At 41.3% G+C, this 19,766-nt stretch overlaps 1 protein-coding gene across 2 annotated transcripts in view; it reads right to left on the bottom strand.

Annotated features, from left to right (window-relative positions):
- LOC103293700 (B cell receptor associated protein 29) overlaps positions 1-18,774 on the bottom strand; it is a 41,106-nt gene extending 22,332 nt beyond the window's left edge. The window contains exons 1-5 of one of the 2 annotated variants that reach the window (XM_054726645.1): positions 18,706-18,774; positions 18,172-18,279; positions 13,356-13,456; positions 5,363-5,513; positions 4,124-4,259 (exon numbers count right to left, since the gene is read on the bottom strand). In XM_054726645.1, coding sequence (XP_054582620.1) covers positions 4,124-4,259; positions 5,363-5,513; positions 13,356-13,456; positions 18,172-18,263 — 480 coding nt within the window. In that variant the 5' untranslated portion in view covers positions 18,264-18,279; positions 18,706-18,774. Of the gene's footprint in view, positions 1-4,123; positions 4,260-5,362; positions 5,514-13,355; positions 13,457-18,171; positions 18,280-18,519; positions 18,654-18,705 lie in introns of those variants that run through there. The other variant, XM_054726646.1, reaches the window with a different exon arrangement.
- Positions 18,775-19,766: the final 992 nt, after the last annotated feature.

Raw genomic sequence — 19,766 nt, 5'->3', positions numbered from 1 at the left:
TATCCTTTCTAGGCAGGAAAAATTAAAATCTGAATAGTACAGTAAAATATCTGACTAAAATAAAAACGTAATTGTGGTGAAGGCCTGGAGTGGGGTGAGAACCAGGTAGTGGGGGATAATTGGGGGAAATGGGGAATATCTGTAATACTCTCAACAATAAAGATAAATATAAAAATTTAAAAACCTTAAAAAATAAATAAAATAAAAACATAATGGAGTAAAAATTTCATGATCTGTATGTCTGGATGGAAACCAACATTGTTAATAGACTAAGAAGTTGACACTGTAAAGAAATTTTAAGAAATTTAAGTTACCAAGAGGGGAAATTAATATTTGAAAAATAAAATATGTACACACTGTCAAAGATTATTTGACTAAAGTGCAGCAACCTGATACTGACAGTGTCCATAGGTGAAAAGGCAACAAAGGACAATTTGAAACAGACTGACATAGAAAAGAATTTCTATTGCAGATGGTTCCTTTTCTAATGTAAGCTGGTATATTCAAGGAACAAAATGTTCTACTGAGCACTGACTACATGCAAATTTTTACAATAGTAGGGCTATAAAGGATAAAAATGTAAAAGAAATATGATCCCTGCTCTCAGGTAACTTCAATTTAGTGAAAAGGATGAGACAAGAGCATATTGTAGCACAAGATCAAATACAGTACTTTTGTGTTATGAGAGAGATTAGGCAGCTCAGGATGAATTAAAGCTCTACTAAGTATATTATATAAGCCCAGGAAATTGTTTTTAGGCAATAAGAAGACTGAAATACACACTACAACTGAAGAAGACTTTTACTTTCAAAATTAAAAAAATTTTTTTAAAGAGCAAAAATAAGACCAAAAATTTTTTCTTCAAATCTCTATGAATTTGTTGCCCATATTAAAATTCTAAACAATCCTCATTGTTGCTTCACTGCCTTTAGGTCACAGAGTCTCCAGTAATTGGAAGGGAACCATGGAGTTGTAGGAATGTTTATTACACTGACTGCTTAAATTATTATGCCATTTACTTGGAAAAGTTGGATTTGCGCTGGTCTTGTAAATAAGCTTTCATTACTGCACCTGTAAACTTGTTCAAATTTATTATGTGTGACTTGATGCTGGAGAAATTGAAATATGAAATTCAACAGCTACCAGCTGCAATAATGCATGTGTTCACTGTCCTACATACCTTATCCCATCTTGGTAAGGGACTGGGAAAAAAAACTAGCCAGAAGTAAAGCTCCATCACTGTTGTTACTTGAAGCAATTAAAAATTAATTGGTCTTTCATAATAATTTCATTTAATTAATTGAATATCATAACACAAAAGGGTCCCAGGCACAATCTGCAAGTCATAATAGGCTAGCATAGAAGCGAAGGGACAAAACAACATGGTTAAGAGTGGATTCTTAGTTTTATCACTTAGTGGAATGATTTTTGTGCAAGCCATTTAACATTTTTGTGCCTCTACTTCCTCGTGTATAAAATGCACATAACAACAGTATCAACCTCATGGGGTTATTGCACAAATTAAGAGTTAATACCTCACTGTGAAGCATTTGAAGCGATACCTGGCACCTGTTAGCTATTATTTATGACCTTGAGGCCCACACACATGAGGTGACTTGCCCTAAGTAACAATGCTCATTATTGGTGGAGTTGGGACAAGTACATAGGATCCCAGGGTAATATACTTTCCATTAGGTAATGTGTCTCTGATAGAGAATGAAGAGGTGTTTTAGCAATTTTATCTTTCTTTCACTAGTATTTAAAAACCTACATGAAGGAAATATCTTGAAATAAAAGTCATCTTTGACATTCTGACCTAAGGCCTTTCTTGGTCACTTAGATGCACTTTGGGCAATGACAGAGTTTATGTCCAGCTCACAGACTTTCTCTCCACTATGTACTGATTTTAGCCCAGCATACCTGTATATCTCTAATGATCTAAGGCCACTGATTGGGTCAGAGATATGTAGGAAGCAGGGAATCAGGACAGCATGGAACCAAAAGGAAGAAAAACAACAAAAGAAAGAAATTGTGGGGGATCAAAGAATCAGTAGTCATAAAATAAATCTTCCTTGCAATAGTAACTGGGTCTGAAAACAATTCCAAAAATGTTTTGAAGAAGATGCTTTCTTTGAAGGACAAGACTAATTTAAGTACATTAATTATGATGTATATAAGAAAAATAATAGTACCAAAACTTTACAAAAACAATTTACATTTCCTTAGAGCTGAAGAGTAGGAAGAAAATAACTAAAGCATAATAGTAGTAATTACAACTCATCAATCTGACATGATGGGCATAATGTTAAATCAAGATAGGCACACGGTTAGACTACAAAGACAAGGCTGTGTACTGTGAGGTTAGCCTTCATATTAATTAAAGCTTTGATGATTTTGTTTTCTTTTTACCACTGGGAAATAAGATCAAATGATAGAAAATAAAGCAAATAATAATAAGGTACAAAATGAGGCTCATTCTGTTGCTGAAACAGTCCCAAAAAGGCAAAAATAACCGATAGCTTGCTTTTATATTCAGCAATATCAACAGCTTGACTTCCCAGACCTATATTTACTACAAAGGGAAATTTACATGACATCTGTGAATCAATGCCTTTTAAAACAGAACAAAACAGAGTAAAAAATAAACTGATGCTTATTCTCTAAAAGTTTCCTTAAAAGATGCTGAGTACAATCTTAGAAACATTTTTTAATTCTATTTCTATAAAAATACCTTTTTGACCCTGGTTGGTGTGGCTCAATTGGTTGGAGTGTCTTCCCATACACCAGTGGTCGGCAAACTCATTAGTCAACAGAGCCAAATATCAACAGTACAACGATTGAAATTTCTTTTGAGAGCCGAAAACCGACTTCTGCGCATGGGCCATGAAGTTTCAATCGCAATGTACGTGTGCGCCCGCACGTGGTATTTTGTGGAAGAGCCACACTCAAGGGGCCAAAGAGCCACATGTGGCTCACGAGCCGCAGTTTGCCAACCACTGCCATACACCAAAAGGTTGTGAGTTTGATTCCCAGTCAGGGTACAAACCAAGGTTTTGGATTCAGTCCCCAGTTGGGGTGTGTGCAGGAGGCAACCAATTGATATTTTACTCTCACACCTATCTCTCTCTCTCTCAAAAAAATCAATTAAAAAAAACTTAAAAAATATATACCTTTCTGTTGTAGTGAAATAAGGTAGACATCAACAAATGTAAAAGAGGGTTTTGAGTAGGTGACCATGATACTGCAGCACCAAGCAGAATTTTCTGAAATGAGTTTTGACTTATTTAATAGGTTTTAGAAAGCTTCATATTGTACTCTGCAATACCGAACTCACTTAGATTTGATGAAGGGTGGTGCTTATAGTTCTTTCTACAAGAGGCTAGGCTTTAGGACTTGGATAAGGATTTGAATTCTCTACTGTTAGACTTTTTACATAACTACAACTTGGTCTAACATATAATTGATTGTTTGCATTTCATTAATCTACAATAAGGAAATAATCTTATTGCATTATTTTAGGAATTCTTTCTTTCTTTCTGTTTTGCATCTGATTGGTTCCACTGATTCTTTTTACTGAAAAGCAGAATTAGCAAAACATGGGGCTTAATCTGAACTGAAAACCACTTATGTATGAGATCTGAGTTCTAAATTTTAAACTTAAGAAAAAAAAATGCCCCAAGTAATTTTGTATCTTTCCTTTTTTCCATTTGTTCTTTTTCTCCTTCCACATCCCCTACCCACAAGCTCTTTGGCCTCAGAGGGTGTGTTCAGGGGCCCTGGACATGGAGATGTTCTCCCTTCCCATCTAAATGGTTCTTTAAAAAAAACAAAAAACACTTTTATTGATTTCGGAGAGGAAAAGAGAGGGAGAGATAGAAACATCAATGATGAGAGAGAATCATTGATTGGCTGCCTCCTGCATGCCCCCTACTGGGGATCGAGCCTGCATCTCAGGCATGTGCCCTTGACCGGAATTGAACCTGGAACCCTTCAGTCCGCAGGCAATGCTCTAACTACTGGGAAACACCGGCCAGGGCAAGCAAATGCTCCTTTTAAAAAACAATATACCACCCCTTGGGAATATTAACATTTATACAAATTTTTAAAAAGAAAACTTAAATACCTGTTTTAGTTTTTCATTCTCTTTCATTAATTTTCTGGCATCCTCGTTAGTACTTTCTGCTTGATTTTTAAGTACTCCTTTGTTTGACAGTTCATTTGCCAGCTGAGTAATAAGGGTAACCAGACGTCTCAATACTCTAAGAAAATGAAAATAAAAATGTTAAAACACACAGTCTTGGTCAAACAACTCTCATTTAGGTATGGTAGTGGAGAGAGATGATGGTTAGAGAGGACATACTAGTATTTAAAAAAAAAATTCCAAGTCTTCCAGTCAAAACACGCCTGTGTCTCATTCATTTAGAATCTTTGTTAGAAGACTAGCATTTGGAATATAGATTCAATGGTACTTACTAATTTAATAATTTTCTTTGTAGAGGCCTCTAGGCAGGAGGAGCAGAAACAGCATTTCAGACAGTGTGGCAGGGCCAGTAAGAAGTCTTCCCCCCCGCCTCCCACCCCAGTTCAAAATTTGCTATTTAAAGAGCACTGAACGAGACTGGTCATGCCCCCAAACTGCTCATTCACATTTATGGGTAACTCCCATTGTTAGAAGTAGTAACTAATATCTTCAATTATTCATTCAACAGACATTTCCTCAGGAACTGCTAAGTGTTAAGCACTGTTTTAGGCCCTGGGAACATAGCAAGAACCGAGACAAAGTCCCTGCTCTCAAAAGTTTAGGTTCTATTTGGAGAGGCAAGAGTTAAAATGACAAGAATGAATGATACTCAAAAGAAAAGTATATATACATTCTATGGGAGTGTGCAAGAGGAGACCTACTTACTTTGGGGGAAGTGATGGTCACAGTGGCTTCCTTTAGAAAGAGACTGAAGGATGAAAAGTTAGCCAGGGAAAGAGGGAAGAGAAAAAGAAAAAACAGGTGTGAAGACCCTGAAGTAGGAAGGAGCTGGGGACATTATTAGTAACTCAATAAATATTCCTTGCAAGAATGAATGAATGAACACTGGAGGTCAGTGTGGGAGGAATGTGGTGTACATGTCAGAGAACAGTATGAGACAAGGCTCCAGAGAGGAGAGGGGCCAGATCATAAGGGGCTTATTAACCTTTCAAACCTACAAGCTATAACTACATATTGCTTGTTATTTATTTGGGTATATAGTTTAGTTCTTTTATGAAGATGTTAGTATACTAAATATTATAGGAAAAATCTATAGTGTTGGTTAAAAAATGAGAAACATAAATTATGTTTTTAAATTGTATGTGTGTTTTTTTTACTCACAGCCAAAAAAATAATGAAAATCCAGAAATGTAAAGATTTCTTTGAGACCTAAAAAGTTTCATCTGGGTATGTTCATGGGCACCAGGTCTGCTGGATGAGCTCTTTTCAATGACAGCAGTAGAGGAGTATTTCCTTACTTCTCTCACAGCATCTATTAGAGAGACAGAGAAAACATTACTTTAACAATATAAAATTAACCTTTGCCGATGTGACTCAGTTGGCTGAGTGTCATCCCATGCACTGAGAGATCACTAGTGCGATTCCCAGTCAGGGCACATGCCTGGGTTGCAGGCTCGATCCCCAGTAGGAGGTGCGCAGGAGTCTGCCACCAATCTATGTTTCTCTCCCTCTCCCTTCCTCTCTCTCTCTAAAAAAAAATAAAAAATTCAATAAAACATATTAAAAAAATAAAGGAATATAAAATTATAATAAAAATGGGAAGCAGTTTTAGAATAACTAACCTAACTTTTAAATGATGGACTTTAGGTAGGGGCTGTTTTGTCTTTTCCTCTACATACTTGGAGAGGGTACCATGCTCAAAACAGATGATCTGTACGTGGATATTAGTGGTAAACCTTGAATGTAACAGCATTTTTGTTTTTTACTATTCATCTAGGACTCATCATCATTGTACCATCTCTCATGTCTAGCTACACTGAAAACTATTATCCTTTCTTCTTTCTATCCCTAATGGTTCACTAAATTTTAATCTATTGACAATAACATATAGGTCATATCCCACTACAATCTGAGACCATCCTAGTTCTCTTACTGTACTAGCATTTTATGATATCTGTCATTTTGTTGATAGTTTCCTTTGCTGTGCAGAAGCTTTTTAGTTTCATGTAGTCCCACTTTTTGTTGCCTTTGCTCTTGGTGTCAAATCCAAAAAATCATTGCCAAGATACCACCTATTCTTTCTTCTAGGACTTTCATGGTCTTAGGTCCTAAGTCCAAGTCTTTAATACATTTTGAGTTAATTTTTAAATTTTTATTTTTCAATTACAGGTTACTTTTAATATTATTTTGTATTAGTTTCAGGTGTACATTAAACTAATTTCCATATGGTGTAAGAGAGTGGTCCAGTTTTCCCAACATCATTTATTGAAGAGATTGGCCTTTCCCCATTGCATATTCTTGGCTCTTTTGTCATAAATTAATTGAACATATATGTGTGGGTTTATTTTTGGGCTCTCTGTTCTGTTTCATTGATCTATGTTCTGTTTTTATGCCAACACCATAATGTTTTGATTATTACTATAGCTTTGTAATATAGTTTGAAATCAGGGAGCATAATGCTTTTTAATTTATTTTTTATTTATTTGAGAGAGAGAGAGAGAGAGAGAGAGAGAGAGAGAGAGAAACATTGATTTGTTATTCCACTTATTTATGCATTCTTGTATATGTCCTGACGAGGGATTGAATCCACAACCTTGGCGTACCAGGATGATGGTCTAACCAACTGAGCTATCCAGCCAGGGACATGATGGCTCCAGCTTTGTTCTTTCTCAAGATTTGTTTGGCTATTTGGGGTCTTTTGTAGTTCCAAACAAATTTTAGGATTGTTTGTCCCATTTCTGTAAAAAATGCCATTGGGATTTTGGTAGGGATTGTACTGAATCTGAAAATTACCTTGGGTAGTATGAACATTTAATAACTAGAAGCCCGGTGCACGAAATTCGTGCACGGCGGGGTGTTGTCCCTCAGCCCAGCCTGTACCCTCTCCAATCTGGGACTCCTGGAGGGATGTCCGACTGCCCGTTTAGGCCCGATCCTGGTGGGATCGGGCCTAAACGGGCAGTCGGACATCCCTCTCACAATCCAGGACTGCTGGCTCCCAACTGCTTGCCTGCCTGCCTTCCTGATTGCCCCTAACCGCTTCTGCCTGCCAGCCTGATCACCCCCTAACCACTCTGCTGCCAGCCTGGTTGATGCTTAACTGCTCCCCTGCCAGCCTGTTTGCCCCCAACTTCCCTCCTCTGCCAGCCTGGTCACCCCTAACTGCCCTCTCCTGCAGGGTTGATCACCTCCAACTGCCCTTCCTTGCAAGCCTGGTCCCTCTCAACTGCCCTCTCTTGCAGGCTGGGTGCCTCCCAACTGCCCTCTCCTGCTGGCCATCTTGTAGTGGCCATCTTGTGTCCATATGGGGGCAGGATCTTTGACCACATGGGGGCAGCTATAATGTGTTGCAGTGATGATCAATCTGTATATTACTCTTTTATTAGATAGGATAGAGGCCTGGTGCATGGGTGGGGGCCAGCTGGTTTGCCCTGAAGAGTGTCCCAGATCAGGGTGGGGTTCCCTTGGGGCATGGGGAGGTCTGAGTGAGGGGCCTGTGGTGGTTTGCAGGCCGGCCACGCCCCCTGGCAACCCAAGCGGAGGCCCTGGTATCTGGAATTTATTTTCCTTCTACAATTGAAACTTTGTAACCTGGAGCGGAGCCAAGCCTGCTGCTCCCTCCGGGGCGTCAGCCATTTCTGTGGCAGTTAATTCACCTTCTACAATTGAAACTTTGTTGCCTTAAGCGGGTTAGCCCGGCCAGGGTGTGCGGAAAGCTTTGCTTCCCCTGTTTCCGCTGGCAACCCTGGCCTGCCCTCTCAAGCTCCATTCTGCCGCCATTTGTTTGAATTTGTTTACCTACTATAATTGAAACTTTGTAGCTTGAGTGGAGGCTTAGGCCTGCAACGGCTATGGAAAGCTTGGCTTCCTCTGTTACCTGGGAAACCTTGCTCTCTGTGGCTGTAGCCATCTTGGATGGGGTTAATTTGCATATTCGCCCTGATTGGCTGGTGGGCGTGGCTTGGCTGGTGGGTGTGGCTTATGTAGCAGAGTGATGGTTAATTTGCATATTACCATTTTATTAGAGAGGATATTAATTTTACAACTTACGAGCACGGAATCTTTTCATTTATTTATTCTTTTTTTTTTCATCAATGTTTTATAGTTTTCAGTGTACAGGTCTTCCATCTTTTTTGTTAAATTTATTCCTAGGTATTTTCTCTTTGATGCAATTATAAATGAGGCTTTTTTTCTTTATTCTCACCCAAGGATATTCCTCCCTCCGCCCCCCATTGATTTCAGAGAGAATGGAAGGGAGGAGGGGAGAGTGGGGGAGGGAGGAAGGCAGAGGGGAAAGGGAAGGGAAAAGAAGGGGAGAGAGAGAGAGAGAGCGCGCGCGCGAGAGAGAGAAACATCAATTGGCTGCCTTCTGCAACCCAGGTACATTGACCAGGAATCAAACCCGAGACCTTCTAGTGCATGGGATGAGGCTCTAACCCACTGAGTCACACCAGCTTGGCATAAATGAGGTTTCCTTAAATTCTCTGATAGTTCGTTATTAGTGCACAGAAATGTAAATTTCTGCATATTGATGTTGTTTCTGGCAATTTTACTGAATTCATTTTAGTTCCAACAGTTTTTTTTTGTGTGAAGTCATCAGGTTTTCTTTTTTAATGTTTAACATTTTTTAAAATATGTTTTTACTAGAGGCCCGGTACACAAAATTCGTGCATGGAGGGGGGTTGTCCCTCAGCCCGGCCTGTACCCTCTCCAATCTGGGACCACTCGAGGGATGTCCGACTGCCCATTTAGGCCCGATCCCAGTGGACTGGATACAATCCAGGACTGCTGGCTCCCAACTGCTTGCCTGCCTGCCTTCCTGATTGCCCCTAACCGCTTTTGCCTGCCAGCCTGATCACCCCCTAACCACTCCGCTGCCAGCCTGTTTGCCCCCAACTTCCCTCCTCTGCCGGCCTGGTCACTCCTAACTGCCCTCTCCTTCAGGATTGATCACCTCCAACTGCCCTCCCTGGCAGGCCTGGTCCCTCTCAACTGCCCTCCCTGGCAGGCCTGGTGCCTCCCAACTGCCCTCTCCTGCTGGCCATCTTGTGTCCACATGGGGGCAGGATCTTTGACCACATGGGGCAGCTATATTGTGTGTTGCAGTGATGATCAATCTGCATATTACTCTTTTATTAGATAGGATAGAGGCCTGGTAAAGGGGTGGGGACCAGCTGGTTTGCCCTGAAGGGCGTCCCGGATCAGGTGGGGGTTCCCTTGGGGTGTGGGCGGCCTGAGGGAGGGGCCTGTGGTGGTTTGCAGGCCGGCCACGCCCCCTGGCAACCCAAGCAGAGGCCCTGGTATCTGGAATTTATTTTCCTTCTACAATTGAAACTTTGTAGCCTGGAGCGGAGCCAAGCCTGGGGCTCCCTCCGAGGCCGGCAGCTATTTGTGTTGGGGTTATAATTGAAACTTTGTTGCCTTAAGCGGGTGGGCCCGGCCAGGGTGTGCGGAAAGCTTTGCTTCCCCTGTTGCCGGCAGCAACCCTGGCCTGCTCTCTCAAGCTCCATCCTGCTGCCATTTGTTTCAATTTGTTTACCTTCTATAATTGAAACTTTGTAGTTTGAGTGGAGGCTTAGGCCTGGCAAGGGCAGGCGGAAAGCTTGGCTTCCTGTTACCTAGGAAACCTTGCTCTCTGTGGCTGTAGCCATCTTGGTTTGGGTTAATTTGCATACTCGCTCTGATTGGATGGTGGGCGTGGCTTGTGGGCGTGTCAGAGGTATGGTCAATTTGCATATTTGTCTATTATTAGATAGGATTGACTTTTAGAGAGAGAGGAAGGGAGAGGGAGAGATAGAAATATCAATGAGAGAGAAACATTGATGTGCTGCCTCCTGCATGTCCCTACTGGGGATAGAGCCTGAAACCCTGGCATGTGCTCTGACCGGGAATCAAACCGTGACATCCAATCAAACCATGGGTCAACCGATGTTCAACCACTGAGCTACACCGGCTGGGAGGGGGTAGCTTTTTTAAAAGTTTCTATAATTCTATGAAAACTGATCTTAAATTTTCTAGATCTATTAGGATTCATTTGGTAAATTATATTTTTCTGCGAAATTACCCATTTTATTTACGTTTTCCATTTGTTTGCATATAAGTATATAAGGTAGTTTTAAATTATCTTTCAAAAATTTCCTTGGTTTTAATTGTTATTTCCCTTTTGTCATTTCTCAGATTGCCTCAACAATATAGTAAGAGCATTCTAACCACTACAATATAACTAAAAACACAAACAAAATAGTAATTATGAATTATTCTGAGCAGGCCAGAGGAACCAAATAGTACTTCAAGGGCCATTATGCTTGTGATCCAGCTTCCTTCAGAATTAAATGGAAGCAATACTCCTGGATTCATTACACAGAAATGCTGAAAATTAACGAATAAAGTCAAAGAAGTTTATAAATGTGAATGGTCATATAAAGCCACCCATAGAATGAATCACCTGTATAATAACTAGGAGACTACGTCTGAAAAGTAGAATGGGGGCCACAATAAGGTGAGGTTGTGGCGTATAGTCAATTTTCTATAAACCATGTGGACATAGTCTTTTTTGGGTCACTCGTGGAAACTTGCAAATTCCTGGGATGAATTTCTACTGACACTAAACATACTCCTGGGCTTTTTGCTTCCCTTCTGCCTATTCTCAACTGTGAAACACACAGATGCACATACACTTTTGAGTTGGTATTGGCTCTAGGAATATAAATAAACATCTTGTAATGATTACCTTACTGAAGACAAGCAACAAGAAAAATGAAATAAATTCCAAAGTAAAATATAAATTAAGCTTGAGTAACTAGTTTTGCATTATTTACCCCACTGTCATTCTAGTGACAAGAACACTGGATGATGTACTTTACTTATGTTACCGCATTTAAACCTTCCAACCCTTCAGGGAAGTAAATGTTATTACCCTATTCTCAGATGTAAACGCTGAGGCTTAAAAGTAAGTCCCTATCTGCCTGCCTTTGCCATCCATGGTTTCCTTATTCTCTGGGAATTTCGCACTCTCCCCACAGATGTGAGCTATAGCCAACAGTCATGATTTGGGATTCAGAAACGGCTGCCAAGTGATTAACACTTGGCAGTTATGTTGTGGCCATTTCCTGCTTTGGGAATAGTCCTTGGAGATGAGGAAAAATGAAGCAGACCCAGGGAGAAGCACAGGGACACAACAAGGACACTTCAGTACCTACCAGTTCCTACTTGGAATTTGGCTTCCTCCCTTCCCTGGCTTGCTCTGAAAGAACCCCGTATTTTATTACCAAGTCCCCCTTCTTGCTCAAGGGAGTTGAAATTGGTTTCTGATAAAAGCATCCAAAAGAACCATGACTAAAGCTCCCCTTCCTTATACGGGTATGTGGCAGTTCTCAGTAGAAATTCTTGTGATAATTTTAGAGTTAGATCTCAAAACACTTTAGAGCTAGTAAAAGCTGCAGAGACCATCTTCTTCTCTCCTTTTACGTTGCAAATAGATAAACCAAATTCAGAGGAAATGCCATTCCAAAGGACATTTAGTTAGCTGGTGGCAAAGTGGGACCTGTTTTCCTTATTGTTTACTCACTTAGTGTTGCTCTGGAGATTAAATCGATAACATTAACAATAATGTACCATGAGACAAATACTGACATTTTGAATGAGGCAGAAATCCTTTCACACCCTGATACAATTACCTAGTCATACCCTCTTAGTTGGTCCCAGGCCTATTAAAAGGATTCCATTTCAGAGGCTGGTGTTATGGCATGTAGAAAACATTTTCTCACAAAATAGTGACAAACATGGTGGTTATGGTTTCAGGTTGGCCCTTGTAAAACTTAACATGAATTGGGAATTCTGAGGGAAAACTCACTCTGCAGTGTGTATTAAAAGCTGAAGTGCCAGCCCTGGCTGGGTAGCTCATTTGGTTAGAGCATCATCCCAATAAGCCAAGATTGTGGGTTTGATCCCTGGTCAGGGCACATGTAAGAAGCAACCTATGAATGCATAAATAAGTGGAACAACAAATCGATTTCTCTCTCTCTCTCTAATTAGTCTATACATTTTTTTAAAAAAAGCTGAAGTGCCAAGAAGTAACTGGGTGGTCAGACAAGTTACTTAATCCTCTAAACTCAGCTACTACTTCTACAAAATATAATTATTTAGACTCATGGAATTTCTGGTTTGACAAGAATCTTAAGGGTTTACAACTAATATCTAAGATACCTGTTATCATGAAAATTTCAAACATGTTGAAACACTGGTATAATAAACACCCATATTTCCACCACCTAGATTCAATAATTGCTTTTTCCCATATTTGCTTTATCTGTCTTAATTTTTTAACCATTTGAAATTAAGTTGAAAATATCATGACACTTGTAATATTTTAGCATATAGCTTCTATAAATAAGGACATATTCCTATAACAGGTGTTGGTAAACTTCTGTAAAGGGGCAGAGAGTGAATGTTTTTGGCCATATGCTGTGTCTGCTGCAACTACTGCACTCTGTAGCTGTCCATGGAAACATGCATAGACAATACTTAAACAAATGGGCACGGTTATAATCCACTAAAACTTTAATTTCCAAAATTGGCATTTGTTCTGCAGACTATAGGTTACTGACTTATGCTATATAACAACACTGGTATCACAATAAGGTTAACAAAAATTCCCCAATATTCTCTAACAATCAGTCTATATTCAAATTTTTGCAGTAGTCCTCAAATGTCTGTGTTGTAGTTGTTTTTTAACCAGGATCCCATCAAGATTCACAATCTGCATCTAAGACTTCTTTTGAGGGACTAATGATTCTATTCCTCTATGCCTCCCTTACAGCTAAGCCCCTGGTGCCTAGGACAGCACAGTTAGAAAGGGTTTTATAGCTGCTATCTCTGAAAAGTGGGCTATACATTGGTATACTTAAATCTCCAAACAACTTAATAAAGGCCAAGAACCACTGTACTCTGTTGAAATTTATGGTTCTGCATATATAATAGTAATATCTATTAACTGTCTATATACAAATATCAATATCTGCTCTATTATGTTATTGATATACTATACAAAGTCAACTGTGTATCAATAGCAACACCATCTTAAATAATTAAAAAACAATGAATTCATTAATAAAAATTAGAGTAAGCTTATTCAAAGGAGGAATCTAGTACTTACCTAGAAACAGAACAATCAATAGGACTATAATAGAAAGAAAAGCCTTGTTCCAAAAAGTTGCAATTTTACCCCAGACAGTAAATGAAAAAATCTTCTGCCATCTGTAAAGCAATACAATTACATTAGGTATAAAAAATATCAAAAGAATGTTTTGAAATATTTTCTGAATACTGAATTGACATTTTGGTAATTATGTAGTAAGTAAAAAGTATAACAGAAATTTATTTTTATGTCATACCAGAGCATTATTAATTCATAAGAACATCTCATAAAATAAAGAACTTCTTCCAAATTTAAAATAACCTGACATTTGATTATCTTCTGTCTGGTAGCTTAAATATTGTACAGTGAAAATAACTTAAAGGCAAGACACATGATTAAAATCTCAAAAAGAAATTATTATAGTAAAATGTTATATTGCCGATAGAAGCTACCACTTTGTATCTTTTTCCCTAATCAGGGTAATAACTTGGAAATAACAAATATTGGTCCAACAATTAGCAACATTTGAAGTGTGAGGGGTCCAACTCTCTAACCTATTTATTTTTTTAGACTATTTTTATAGAGTACAATTTAACATTTATCCCAAGTAAAAGACTTTCCCTACTTTTACCAGGAATTTCAATAATCATTGAGGTATTACATATACATAGCAAAGTGCAAAAATCCTATATAATAAAGAGGTAATATGTAAATTGACCCTCACACCCTCACATCACAAGATGGCCACCACAAGATGGCTGCCCTGCGTCATCACAAGATGGTCACCACAAGATGGGCGCCCTTGCATCGTCACAAGATGGCCACCCCCCAATGTCGTCACAAGATGGTCGACCCACATTGTCACAAGATGGCCGGCAGGGGAGGGCAGTTGGGGGCAACCAGGCCTGCAGGGGAGGGCAGTTGGGGGTGATTGGGCTGGCAGGGGAGCAGTGAGGTGTCAATCATGCCGGTAGGAGAGTGGTTAGGGGTGATCAGGCTAGCAGGGGAGCAGTTAGGGGCAAGCAGGCAGCCAGGCAGGTGAGTGGTTAGGAGCCAGCAGTCCTGGATTGTGAGAAGGATGTCTGACTGCCAGCAGCTGACATCCCCCGAGGGGTCCCAGATTGGAGAGGGTGCAGGCTGGGCTGAGGGACACCCCTCCAGTGCACGAATTTCATGCACCGGGTCTCCAGTCTTAAATATATGGCTCAACGAATCTATACACCCACACTAATAAAAGAGAAAGATGCAAATTGACCATACCTTCGCAATGCCCACCAGCCAATCAGGAGTGAGTATGCAAATTAACCCAACAAAGATGGCAGGTTAATTTGCATATGCAGGCCCTGAGCAACCGGGGCGGGGCGGGATGCTTGTGTCATCGCCATGGCGACAACGCAGGCGTTCCACACCGCCCCAGCTGCTCAGGGCCTCGGGCAGCATGGGAAGGCGGGGCCAGAGCGGAAAGAGGAGGCTCCGGGGCCGGAGCGGGAAGGTGGTGCCAGCAGCCGGGGAAAGGAAGGCCCATTCTTGCATGAATCATTGTGCATCGGGCTTCTAGTACATATATATGTATACACCCATGTAGTTACCACAATCAAGATTTACACATAGAGGAAATAAAATGGGGTTATAAATAGTCTAGAATGGATGAATTAAAAGGTATAAACAAAGACATAGAGGTAAGAATGTATGGATTATAAATGACAAAGAGTGATAAAGTAACATCACAAATTGAAAAGGTAACAAACTTTGCACAAGGCATTTAAAATGAATAACACATTTATTGATTCCAAGTATATACGCCTAAGTGACCATTATGACCGGTCAACCGAACGACTGGTCGACCGGTGGCTCTGATGCACACTGACCACCAGGGGGCAGACGCTCAATGCTGGAGCTGCCCCCTGGTGATCAGTGTGCTCCCACAGCCAACCTCCCGCGGTCCCTCCCCCTGGCCAGCTGGCCCTGATAGGCCCCGATTGCCGGCCAGGCCGAGGGACCCCCACCTGTGCACGAATTCGTGCACCAGGCCCCTAGTGTATATATAATAAACACCTAAATAAACTTAAAACACAATTTTTAAAAAGTTTTACTTTAAAGTTATGACAAGTTATTGAGTTTTGAAAACAACTCTAAGAAATAACTTGAAGTTGGTGGGGAGAGGAAGACTGATATAAGTTAACGTGTTTTGTCTCTGTGCTTTCAATTCCAAGGATGCTATTTAAATTTTACGTGATAAAAAGTTTATATTTTTAGAAGGAGAACCTAAGTGGCAATACATTGGTCAAGGTCCAAATGTAAATTCACATTTCAAGGGCCAGTGTTAAAAGGAAATACATAAAACACCCCCTACAGGTAACAAATAGCAGTTTATATTAACACTGAATTCAAGGAACAGTTAATAATAGCTACCATATATTGAGTCCTTGCTATACTATGGTTCTAAGCATTTTTACATGTTTTAGCTAATTTTATAGTCACAACCACTATATAAGGTGGATACCAGTATTACCTCCATTTTACAAATGGGGAAACTGACTAGAGATGGTAAATCACTTGCCCAAGATCATGGAATAACTTGCAGAGTTGGGATATAAACCCAAGCACTCTGACCTTTGAGTATATGTCTAACTAGTGGGTTATATGAGAAAAGAATAGAGAGCCAAATGAAATAAAGATTGAAGCCTTTGAAGATTATGGTGAGCCCTGGACAGTGTGGCTCAGTTGGTTGGGCATCGTCCCATGTACCAAGCGGTTGCCGTTTAGATTCCTGGTAAGGGCACATGCAGGAGGCAGCCAATGATGTGTCACTCTCACATCATTGTTTCTCTCTCTCTCTTCCTCTCTCTTTCTAAAAGTCAATAAAAATCTTTAAAAAGAGATTATGGTGATACACATATAAAAGATAAAAAGATAGATATACACACAATAAGGACATATCATAAATGGTATGTGCACAAATATACCATATTTTCTCATGTATAAGAGGGTATATTTATGTAATGTGTGCATATATTCACACATCTATAAAATAGCTACTTGATCAGGATGGGAAAAAATTATACTTGGCAGGAAGAAAAAGATCCATAATTTATGGTCATTTTGATGGAGAAAAGATAAACTGACAAAAAAATTTTTTTTTGCAAGTCCTTGCTAGTATTAGCAAAAAAGCTCAACAGGATGTTACTGAGGATTAGAAACCAAATCAAGCCCCGCCTGCATGGCTCAGTGGTTGAGCATCAACCTATGACCCAGAAGGTCACAGTTCCATTCCCAGCCAGGGCACATGCCTGGGTTGCAGGCTCCATCCCCTATACGGGGCATGCAGGAGGCAGCTGATCAATGATTCTCTTTCATCATTGATGTTTTTCTCTCTCTCTCTTTCTCTCTGAAATCAATAAAACTTCATAAAAAACAGAAAGAAAGAAACCTAATCAAGATGATGGCAGGTAGGTAGGATGGAGTAGAAAGAGCACTAGACTGAAAGCTAGATTTTTGTCTGGAATCTTCCATGGATCAGCTAGACCACCTTCCTTATAGATAATTGGGTTGGATACAATTATCCCTAAGGCCTTTTCCTACAGTATGATTCAACCTCTTTTCTTTAATAAGAAAAAAGTGATGGTATCACTGGCAAAGACTGAAGTGAGAAGAAATCCAGGTAGGTAAGAAACAAGGTAAGAGTTGTGAAAAGACTACCTGAACCCTAAGCTAAGGTAAAAACTTGCTTACGTCTCTCCCAGTCATGGGATCTTACTAAAAACTTCAGTGGGTCATCTCTAGGATTTCATTTATGCAAGATTTTCTTTTATGCCATGCGTACGAACAAATGTGTTGTAACATTTTTATTACAAGTATATTTCACCATTCATACTAGCAAGTTTCTGGATCTAAAACTAAACTCCCCCCGAAACCGGTTTGGCTCAGTGGATAGAGCATCAGCCTGCAGACTGAAAGGTCCCAGGTTCGATTCCGGTCAAGGGCATGTACCTTGGTTGCGGGCACATCCTCAGTGGGAGGTGTGCAGGAGGCAGCTGATTGATGTTTCTCTCTCATCGATTTTTCTAACTCTCTATCCCTCTCTCTTCCTCTCTGTAAAAAAATAAAAAATAAAATAAAACTAAACTCCCAACAAATGGGTTATCACAGGGTAAAGTGAGGCAATGCCTCAATGAAAACAGTCAGTACTTAAACACCTCCGAAGGTCCTTTCCTAAGGAACTAAGGCTAACGTATGGCTCGGATACTTTTCATAACCAGCACTTTTAACATATACTCGTCAATTCTGTGTGTTGGGGGGAAAAGTAGTGAAATTACAATTAAGCATTAAGGAAACTACTCATTGGTTACACAGGCCAAAACTAAGAATCACTTATTGGCTCAAGTTTCTCCATTGTCATTTGACTGCCCCAGTGGGTCACTTCCGCACCCACGTGAGACACCTTTCACGCATCTGCCTCCATTCAGGTCCCTCTTCCAATTCTGGGCCATAAAACAAGGGTGGCACCTGGGGACAAGACAGGTGTTAAAAGCATAACCTTTTATTATATCTGTAATCAACAGAAACCAAAGGACTTGCCCTTTTCCTTTTAGAAGGGAGGTGAGACAGTGAATTCATTTGAACGTTTAACAAAAAGTTCCATATAGTGATATTTTAATATTGCCATTATAGATTTATAACTTGTTCCTTTAGAGTTTATTTTGAAGTACACCTTTTATATAATCAGCACTCAAAACTCTTAAATCTTAAGAAAAAATGTTTCCGTATCACACTACACAGCCGAAGGGGGCCACTCATATATATTTATTATTGGAACAAGGTAGAGGTTTCCTACCTCTGAGGAGGAATGAAAGGTAGACAGAAGAGCAAAATGAGTCCTATTTCAGCATAAAGAAAGGTTGCAACGGCCGTCCACTGGAGGGTCATTTTTTTCTCTTCACACCTAAATAGAGAAGCACTCATTTTACTTTGCTGCCTTTCCGCGAAAATGGGGTGAACGGCCCCCAGGGCGCAATGCTTCCGTCCGGGGAGTGGACGGTGTCCGACGCTCCCCTAACTGGAGGCGGCCGGTGTGAGCCCGGGCGGGAGGGAAGCGAAGGGTAAGGGGGGCCGGGAGTCGGTGCCAGGCGGCCCGCCAGGCGCCCGAGACGTGTTTTCCCTCCACCTTCGCGGCGACACCTGCCTAACGCCAGCCTCCACCACGGCCCGCGCTGGGGACCTGCGCTCGGCGGACCCGCCCCGGGCGCTGGATCGACGGGCCGGGGGCAGGGCCAGCTCCCCAGGCCCAACCGCCGCGCCCCCGCGCCCCGCCGGCCTGGCGCCCACGCCGCCTGGAGGACCGCGGCCCCCGGTCCCCGCCCGGCCTTACCCCGCCTGCGGCCGCCGGCTCCGCGCGCTGCCCGTGGGCGCCGACGCGGCCGACGTCAGACGCCGCGCGGGGGAGGGAGGGGCGCGCGGGGGGCGGAGGGGCGGGGCGCGAGGCGCGAGGGGCGCACGCCCCACCCCGCGCGCAGCCGGGCCCGCTCCGTCTGGGCCTCAAGCTCCCGCCCAGGGTGCGGGTCCCCGCGGGCGTTCCGGGCGCGAATACGAAGATTAGCAATCTTTGCTTTCTGATTGGTGATGGAGTTAGAGGAAGACTCAGACTTTTCGACCGGTGCTTCGGGCTCCCAAGTGCCGACTTCCAATGTCTAAAAGTGTGGTTTGGGGGCAGGGGTCCTTAAGCGACGTTTTCTGATAGAGCTTCGGGGGCCCAGCGGGAGGGGAGGATAAGATAGGGTGGTACAAATTCTGTGAACACGTTTGAAACGGACTCCTTTTCTACTCAGGCTCTTTATGATAGAACCGGTTTCACTGTCCAGAAATGAACTGTAGTTAAATAGAAGGGTCAGGATTGGGTAGTTGAGCAACATTTTGTTAATTCTGAGACTGCGGAACAGTACAGTGAAAACATACTGTGTGTGTTTACTGCGCTTGTCCATGCGCTGGGAAGAGGCAATCAACTTTAGGGTGCTTGGAGACTGTTAGGAAAGGGAGACAATGTAGGCATGGGTATTTTATTTCTATTACCATTTCCCAGGGTTACATTATACTTGTATTTTAAAATGTTATGTATTTATTACATTAAAAATTTTTTCAGTTACAGTGGACATACAGTATTGTATTAGTTTCTAGTGTACACCCATGATTAGACATTAAATGTGATCATGCAGATAAATCTCACTAATCTGACACCATACGTAGATATTAAAATATTATTACTACTAGAGGCCCAGTGCATGATTGAATCATGCACGTGTAGGGTCCCCTACACACTTTCGCTTTCGATCACTGGGGAGCTGGGTGCCTGTCCGCTGGTGCCTGAGTGGACAGGCACTCAGCTCCCACACTTTTGCTTTTGATCGCTGGTACACCAGGCCTTTCAGAAGCCTC

Source organism: Eptesicus fuscus, chromosome 14 (genome assembly GCF_027574615.1).
Source record: "Eptesicus fuscus isolate TK198812 chromosome 14, DD_ASM_mEF_20220401, whole genome shotgun sequence".
Lineage (NCBI taxonomy): Eukaryota > Metazoa > Chordata > Mammalia > Chiroptera > Vespertilionidae > Eptesicus > Eptesicus fuscus.
Note: the sequence above shows the minus strand (reverse complement) of the source record. Positions and strands in the feature narration are given on the sequence as shown.